Source organism: Petaurus breviceps, unplaced genomic scaffold (assembly GCF_028583685.1).
Source record: "Petaurus breviceps papuanus isolate PSGF00001 unplaced genomic scaffold, PetGlider_PUasm1.0 90333, whole genome shotgun sequence".
Lineage (NCBI taxonomy): Eukaryota > Metazoa > Chordata > Mammalia > Diprotodontia > Petauridae > Petaurus > Petaurus breviceps.
Window position 1 is genome coordinate 688,521 of NW_027187220.1, and position 8,325 is coordinate 696,845.

General features: G+C 54.2%; 1 protein-coding gene across 1 annotated transcript in view; it reads right to left on the reverse strand.

Moving 5' to 3' along the window:
• Nucleotides 1–6,352, reverse strand: part of SLC38A5 (solute carrier family 38 member 5) — a 6,566-nt gene extending 214 nt beyond the window's left edge. The window contains exons 1-15 of the mRNA XM_069108185.1: nucleotides 6,248–6,352; nucleotides 4,114–4,351; nucleotides 3,900–4,015; nucleotides 3,736–3,809; nucleotides 3,555–3,647; nucleotides 3,374–3,458; nucleotides 2,509–2,591; nucleotides 2,338–2,396; nucleotides 2,138–2,254; nucleotides 1,785–1,864; nucleotides 1,524–1,624; nucleotides 1,291–1,406; nucleotides 1,060–1,204; nucleotides 873–976; nucleotides 1–706 (exon numbers count right to left, since the gene is read on the reverse strand). The exon at nucleotides 1–706 is cut by the window's left edge and continues 214 nt beyond it. Coding sequence (XP_068964286.1) covers nucleotides 602–706; nucleotides 873–976; nucleotides 1,060–1,204; nucleotides 1,291–1,406; nucleotides 1,524–1,624; nucleotides 1,785–1,864; nucleotides 2,138–2,254; nucleotides 2,338–2,396; nucleotides 2,509–2,591; nucleotides 3,374–3,458; nucleotides 3,555–3,647; nucleotides 3,736–3,809; nucleotides 3,900–4,015; nucleotides 4,114–4,275 — 1,440 coding nt within the window. The 5' untranslated portion in view covers nucleotides 4,276–4,351; nucleotides 6,248–6,352 and the 3' untranslated portion in view covers nucleotides 1–601. The remainder of the gene's footprint in view (nucleotides 707–872; nucleotides 977–1,059; nucleotides 1,205–1,290; nucleotides 1,407–1,523; nucleotides 1,625–1,784; nucleotides 1,865–2,137; nucleotides 2,255–2,337; nucleotides 2,397–2,508; nucleotides 2,592–3,373; nucleotides 3,459–3,554; nucleotides 3,648–3,735; nucleotides 3,810–3,899; nucleotides 4,016–4,113; nucleotides 4,352–6,247) is intronic.
• Between the last annotated feature and the right edge of the window lie 1,973 nt (nucleotides 6,353–8,325).

Sequence of the window (8,325 nt, forward strand, 5' to 3'; positions counted from 1 at the left end):
TGTGTGGTATTAGAAATGGTGTACATGATGTTGTGTATGTGTGTGCCGTATGTGTATGGTATTAGAAATGGAGTTCGTGATGTTGTGTATGTGTGCACGCATGTGTATGGTATAGTCCATGGTGTGCGTGATATACACTGGGCAGACATTCCAAGCAGCAGAGGCCCAGGTTAGGCTTCTGGGAATGAGGAGGTTTGTCATGTGAATCCTCTGGGGCTGACAGCTCAGACACAACCACACAAGCACGGGGATCCCCAGATTCTCTTTATTTTTTGCATTTTCTCAAACATGAAGTCAACATCTCCTGCCCATCAGGGGATGGGTCCACAGACACCAGGCCTGGGGTCCTCTCTAGGATTGCTTCCTCTTGGGGACTTTGATCCCTGTAGGGAGAGGGAACCCAGCCCAGCCTGGCCCTTCCTCTGATTGTTCTCAGCCCCAGGAGTCCTCCTCCCCCCAATCCTGTCTCTTCCCCTTTCTCCCCTCCCCCCGCCCAAACACACAAACTCTCAGGGTCTCCCATAGCTCCCCATGCATGCCTGACAGCAAATGGAATGCATAGTGGTCCCAGGGTGGGGGAGGCTCCAGCTTGGCTTCTGGGTCAGTGGCCTGTACCCTTGCTCTGGCCGGTGACTGCCCAATCAGTGAAGATAAAGGCCAGGCTCATGGCCATGATCACAATGCCCAGAGCTGCGAAGGTGGCTGCCTGTGGGACCGGGGAGGAGAGCTCAAGAGCAGGGCACAATCTTATACTTTGGGAGGGTCTCCCAGACCAGGCTTTCTCCCATCTTTCCCTGGGCCTCAGCTCTCATCCTCCCTCCCACCCTCTCCTGCCTGATTTCACTCTTTGATGGGCATTTTGGTTCCCACACCTGAATCTTGGGACGAGAAACCAAGGACTCATGGTCCCTTGGGATGATTCGGATGTAGAAAATGCTGGGAAGGATGAAGATGAGACTGGGGGCTGAGGTGGCTCCTAGGAGGAAGGAAAGGATGGTCATGGTGGCCCTGGAGGGGGGGCAGCAGTTGGGAGGAGCAGGGAAAAGAGGGGAAACTGACCAATGACCCCGAAGATGTCACGGATGTTGGGCACAAATATGACAAGAACGTTGACCAAGGTGAGGAGCCCAAGGGCAATGGTGCCATGTCGGGGCCAGCTGAAGGCCTTGTTTGGGAACAGGAGCTGCTGGATAGCTCTGCGGATCTGGAGGCAGGAAGACGATGCAGGGGTCATGGAGGGCCACAGGAGCCTCGGCCGCTCTCAGCCCTCTCTGCAAGCTGCACACCCACCGGGAAGAGGACGACAGGAACGGTCAGGGTGACGGCTGTGAGAACGGCTAGTCTTACACAAAGGATCAGCAAGTCCGCCTGGCTGTACATATGTAGCATCTCTGCTTCCGCGTGGCCTGGCAGATGCCCAGATGTCAGCCCAGGGCAGGCGGCCAGCCACCACCCTCAAGCCCCCCCATCTCCCCCGTCCTTGGGCCCAGGGCCCAGGGCCTCAGCCTCCCTCCTTCTCTCACCAAAGAAGGTAAGGTAACCGAATGTTGCTGTCAGTCCATACATAAGGAACATCGCCCCAATGGACATGTTAGCCACAGCCTGCATCCGGTGCTGGGATGGTCTGGGCACAGAGAAAGGGGACATGTCCACATTCCTCATTGATCAGGGTCCCCCCACCCTGTCCTCTTGACCTGGCTCCCCAGGCCCAATATCCAGGTCCCATCATCATTCCAGTCCTTGGCCTGGCTTTCCTGGCCTCCAGCTCTGGCAGCCCTCTGTACCTGCGTAGTTCTGTGTAAATCGGAAGAACTTCTGGATGACAGACGAAAGCAAAGGCCAGAATGGGGATGGTATACGCTGTCTGGGGGGAAATCTGGGCTGGAGCCAGCAGGGATGGCAGTATGACATCCCTCCTGTCACTTTCCCCCAAATGGGCTCTCCCACCCTGTTCTGTCCCCTTACTGGGAGTGGCTGGTCTTCTGGGACCTGGGAAGACCCCCAGAAGCACCTTCCCCAGCCTCCTTGGAGACCCCAGTTTTGTCCTCCATAAAATGGGGATGGCGGTGGGTAACACAGCAGTCTGGCAGATGGCAAGGAGGATGGTGAGGGAGAGAAAGCGGGAAGGCAGCCTGACCTGGGAGTTGATGGTGAACAGCTGGAGGTCACAGGTGTCATTGAGACCCTTGAAAGTTTCCATGGTCCAGTTTCCATCAGTCAAGGGGCACTTGATGGAGAATTTCTTATAGATGACCTACAAGGGGGTGGGAGTAGAGAAGATGGGACTAGGGTTCCCCAGGATCCCCCCTCCCCAGTCTCCAAGGCCCTGAAACTCACAGAGGCAAGGAAGAAGGCCATGCAGGTGAGGGACAGACCGCTGGTGTAGCCCAGGTACCCTGTGCAGAGCAGGGATGGGAGCACACGTGGGGGACGGTTAGATCGGGGCTCCCTCCTCCTTTCCATCCCCTTCCTTCCCCCAGAAAGTTCGGTTTGTCCTCCCTGACTCACCCAGGTGTCTCATGAGGGCCAGGGGCAGAATAATGCTGATGCTGACGAGAATGATGAGAACATTACCATCCAGGAACCAGCGGCTGCCAAGACACCAGGGGTGGGTAAGAGACAGGTAGGGAGGCCAAGGCATCCTGAGGGCCCCATCATAAAACCCACGGCTCATCAGGCAGAGTCAGCCAGTGACCCTCCCAACTGAGAAGGCAGTCAAGTGACAGAAACAGATGGCCTCCCCACCTCTCTCTGAGACAGGCAGCTGAGCACGGCCATCCAGGCCCATCAGGAAGAGCAGCCAAACCTGTCTGGGGAGGTGGGGGCTTCCCTTCTTTTGGCCGGGGCCCACTTGGCAGGGATATTGCAGAAAGGAAACCTTGATCAGACCTGGGCTGTTTTCTGGGCTCCCTCCCATCTCTTCCATGCTAGGTTTCTGAGAGACCCAGCTCCCTCCCCAGTTCCCTTCCCCCTACACCCCCCCCCCCCCCCCAGAGAGACAACTGGACTGCCAGGTCAGGAAGGCAAGATCAAAACAAGTGATCAGGAGTGTTCCTGACAGGACAGTCCAAGCAAGACAGCCCGTCACTTGGAGACAGCCAGATGGTCTAACTGGGACAGCTGGCCAGTCAGTCAGGCCAAAACAGCTGTGCACGCATAGCCAGATGGTCCCAGCTGGACATTCACAGCCAGAAACTCACAGCTTGACAGTCAGCTGGGACTGAGACAGGCCAAACAAGGTGAAGTGGCCAGTCATTGTGGGACAGAGAGACTGAGGTGACTCTGGACTTTCACAGCTGAAAGCAAGCCAAGTAACAGGGGAAATCCTGCCTGCGTGTGTGTGTCTGTGAGTGCTTGTGTGTGTAGCACTCACCTTGTGTCAGTGACCTTGGAATCCAAGAAAGTGCCAATGACCAAGGGCAGCTCTGATTTGATAATGTAGAGGTAACTGGACATGGCTAGAAGAAGGGAGGGACGCTTCAGCCCTGGGCCACATCAGCTCCACAAGGCCAGGCCCCTCTCCCTGCCATATCCCTGCCAACACTTGGCCTCACCCCCAATGTTGTGCAGGCAGATGACTGCAGCTGCAGCCACTTTTCCAGATGTCCCAAAGGCCCGGCGCCCCAGCTCCTCGTATGCCCGGATCCCTGCCAAAAGGACAGGATGGGTCAAGGGCAGGGCGGAGGAGTGGCAGGGCCATGTCTGTTTGATGGGGAGAAGGAAGGATGGACTCACCGACAAAACCAGCGCAGGTGAGCAGGAGGTGGATGGAGTAGGCCGACAGGAGGGCCATGCACAGCAGGAGAGCTCTGGGGGAGGCAGCAAACAGGGCTGGGCTCAGTGGGGAGGCCCTCCAGGCATTGCCCAGAGCCCACCCCAGGCCTAAAGGCTGGACTCACAAAAAGAGCAGGATGCCAGTGTTGGCCATGGCGTAGGCCAGCCCCAGGATTCCGCTGCCCATGATGGCATTGCTGAGGTTGAACATTGACATGCCCAGAGATGTCTTTCCTTCAAACTGCAATATGGGATAGGAAGAGAATCTGAGACCCAGAGTAGCCAAGGTGGGTGGGAAGAAGCCCTGCCTGGGGAGAAGGGGCATGGCTGGGCACTCACATCAGAGAACTGTACTGCCTTCTTCCCTGGGGGTGGCTGGGGCAGGAAGCCAGCTAGCTCTGCCTGGGATCTGGAGGGGGCAGAGGGCATTGGCTGAAGATTCCTGGGCTTCTCCGTCTGGAGGCAGCTCAGGCCAACTTGGCCTCCCCAGCTCCGGCCCATTACTTACTGCTCAGGCTCTGGGGGCCCCCTGGGGACCATGCCATTCATTCTAGGCTCCCCCATCATGAGTTCCATCCTGGAAGAGAGAGAGGCCGAGCCCAGGTAGGAGATGGGGATAGGGCTGAAGAAGGAGAGAAAGGGGTTCCTCCACCTCTGCTCTCACCCCCTTCCAGAGCCAGGCCAGACAGGCTTTGTCGGGGGGTACCACGCTCCTCCCTGCTCCTCCCCCAGCTCTAGGCACATGCTCCTGTCCATATCTAAGGGAGGGTGTGCCGGGTGTTCTGGCCTCAAGTAAGAGGAAATTTAGAAATGCTTGGGGAGGGGGGTCATGGTAGGGTGAGGGGCCTGCAGACAGGATGGCCTTGATGGGGGGGCATGGATGGGGGGCCCGCAGATGGGGGGGCAGCCGGTGGGGCTGGCCAGGCAGGTGGCAGAAGCCCCAGCCCCAGGCCTGTCCAACCACTCTCTAACCCTGCCTTCCCTCCGAATTGGATGCAAAGCCATCTGGCCCATTGCTGGAGGGGCGCACTGGCCTCTCTCGCTTCCTCCCCCTCCTCCCCCCGCCAGGAGCCCAGGCCCTGCCCCTAGCCCCAGGAGCCCGTGTTTTCTCTTCATCCTCCGCACCCCCCCCCCAGCCAGGGCATTCGGAGAGGACTCTGGGATGGCACCGTGTCTGAGCCACTTTCCAAAGCCCTGTGCTGTGTCTACAAGTTTTTGGGAGGTGATTTTACCAGCTGTTGCTGCCATAGCAGCTTAGTAAATGACCTTTTTCGGAAAGCCAAGCCTGGCTTGACAGATTAAGGGGAAGCTGGGAGCCAAAGCACTAAAACCCAAAGCCTCAGGATGACCCTTAGGATGCTGAGAAAAGAAGCAGCATTGGAGTTAACTGGCAGCCTTCCCAGAAGTCTCCTTAGCCTTCTCTGTAACCTGGAACTGTCCATTTGGCAATGACCAAAAGTAACTTATGGTACAATCATGTTCCATTATGTTTTCAGCCATTCCCTAATTGATGGGGAGCCCCTTAACTTCTCAGATTTTTGCTACTATAAAAAGTATTGCTATAAAGCTTTTTGCCTGTGGGGTCATTTTCCTGTGATCCTTTTGGAGCTTAGGCCCTAGTAAAGGGCCTTTACTGGGTCAAAGGGTATATACACAATTTACTGACTGTGTGGAACAGCTCCACCAACAATGTACAAGTAGACCTGTTTTCCCACAGCCCCTCCAACATTTTGCATTTTCCTTTGTTTGTCATCTTTGCTAATCAGATAGGCAAGAGGTGGGAACTTACAGTTGTTTTAATTTGCATTTGTCTAATTATTAATGATTTGGAACATTCTTTCATGTTGATTCCAAGCTTGAGCTGCTTCCTTTGAGAAGGGCCTGTCCATGGCCCTTAACCATTATGAAATGACTGCATTCGGTTCTTTGTATATCTTGGAAATGAGACCTTGATTAGAGAAACTCTGGCTTCTCTTCTCATCCCAACTGCACTGGGTTTGTTTGTGCCAAACACATACCATTTGCAAGATCGAAATTGTCACCCTCCCCATTCCCTGGTGGGCGTTTCATCAAGCACTTCTGGCTGATTTCTGATGGGACTTTTCCCACGTCTTTAGGGCTTTTGGTGGCAGGTCTAGATAGCACTTCTGCCCAAATGTGCTTTCCAGTACTCCTGCTAGGTTTTGTGAAGTGGTGAGCCCTAACCTCAACCCTTGAGGTCTTCCCATTTATCAGAGCAACCTTATGTAGTAGAGAAAGAACTGTTCTCAAAGTGAGGAAGCCCCAGGTTCAAGTGCCACCCATGACACATGCTGGCCTGAGTCACTCTGGACAAGGCCCCAAACTTCCCTGAGTCTCAGCATTGAGATTGCCATACCTGGCAGGGCCATTAGGATTGGCCCAAACCCCATCCTCCTCCATCTCCCTCTTCCCTCTCTCTCCCTGTCTCTTCTTTCTCCTCTTTTCCTCTTACCTTTTTCCTCTCTGTATTCTTCTTTCTGCCTTTGCCCACCTCTCGCCTCCAGTTGTCTCCCCCTCTCTCTATGTCACTTTCCGTGGCTTCGTCTCTGAGAAGAATGAGGCTCTGGAAATAGCCAATGGAAGCTCCCCCTCCTTCCCACGCCCCCCCCCCCCCTCCTCCCTCCCCCCCCCCCCCGCTTTAGACTCCCTGCTGTCACCAGGCATCATTGAAGGGTTCTCTTTTTTTCACCTGTTTAATCCAGGAAAGGGAGTGGGAGTGGGAAATGCTCTGGGCCAGACTGGGGTCAGGGAAAGGGAGGAAAGGGACTGCCAAGCCTAACGGGTGCTTCCTTCACAGGACTTTGATCCCAGTGGGTGGGCAGAGGTCCCTCCCTTAAAAGGAAGTGAGATTGTTCTCAGCCCCTGAGGGGTCATCCCTTCCCAGTGACACAATCACACATGTGTTGTCTTCAAAAGCATACGTGGGTCAGGCACAAGCCCTTCTGAAAAGGGAGTCCACAGGCCAAAAGAAGAGGGGAGTTGGGTGAGGTCTGCCTAGGATGGAGATCAGAGGGTTAGGATTCACCTCGTGACCTCTGCTCCCCACTGCAGGAAGTCACCATCTCCCCCAAAACTCCACTCAGTGCTTTCCATAGCCCAGCTCTAGGCTCCCCTGCCTTTCTCCTTCTGTTTTCCTTCAAGCATTCCCAGATCCCCCTAGCTCTCTTCAAATTCCCTCCTAGTGCCACACATCCCACTGAATTCCATCCTGCAGACCATCCTTAGGGACTTCATCTTGATCCAGCTCCTTCTACTTGTCATCAGGAATGTTTCCCCCATTGCTCCTCCTGGAACTGCCCTCTGGGGCCAAGCAGAACCCATGTGGCCTTCAAGTACAAGAAGAGTCAATCCCCTCTTCTTCAGGATGACCATCCCCCATTCCTTCAACAAATCCTCATATATCGTGGATACCAGGCCGTACCTATCCTGGACACTCTCTAGAACATAGCCTAAAAGTCCAGTAGCTTCTTCCAGAAAAGAAGACAATGTGAGAGGTCATAGACATGCTCAGCTCTCCCACATAATCCCAATAGCTGAGAAGGACCTAGAAAGATCAATAACAAATCCAACCCCCCAAAACTGGAAGCGAGCTCCTCCAACCAATCCAGGACTGGACGTAAGGCAGCCAGAACCTTTCATAGAAGGAGGTAGAGAGGCCTGAAGTCCACGGAGGCGGAGTGAGGAGAGCATGAACTCCCACAGACCAACCCGAAGCCAGCCAGCAAGACCTTCAGAATACAAGCCAGATGCACGAGCTCCACCTAGCAGGCACTAGAAACACTATCCTGGACTGTCAGACCAGAGGAGAGAAAGAACTGGTCCCCATGTGTCACCACATGCTGTTCACTCTTCAAAGCATTGGGAGACACAAGAGGAAATAATGGGGCTAGAGCCTGAGACCAACATGGGATAGAATCAACTCCCAAGTGGGGATAATGAAAGGAGAAGACACTGTTGGGCTGAGGTCAGACCCTACAGTGGACTGCCAAGAGACTGAGATGTGTAAGAAATGATTCATTTGGATCCCTGCTCGATTCCAATCAGTATTAATCAGTTTGATATGATTTCAAAGGGGTAGTGAGTCTAAGTTTGGTATATTAGGTTTCAGAATTGTAATCTAGGGATGGTAAGTTTACTTGCCTAATTAGTCCTAGGAGGCTAGCTAGAGACCTTCCTTCCTTGTCTTTCCTTGTTTTCCAGTGTGGTGGAGTCAACTCGATTACCCAGAAAGTCCCCCAACTTCTTTTTGTGCCTACAGACCATTATCTCGTCCAGTGTGAGCAGTCAGTGGAGATGCCCCACGCTTCGCCCCACCTGAGCCCCCCACCCCCCATGATATACTATTTCTTGGCCCAGGGGGATTCTGTATTTTGGGTAGCCCCTCTAGAGTGTTCAGGTATCAAACCCTGTAGGAAGGGAACATCTAAGATTGTGAGGATGAAGACCATAGACCCCTTTAATAAAGTGCCATTCAGTCAGAGCTCTGCCTCAGTCTCTGTGGCTATAAGTGAAACTCCACACCATTAGCAA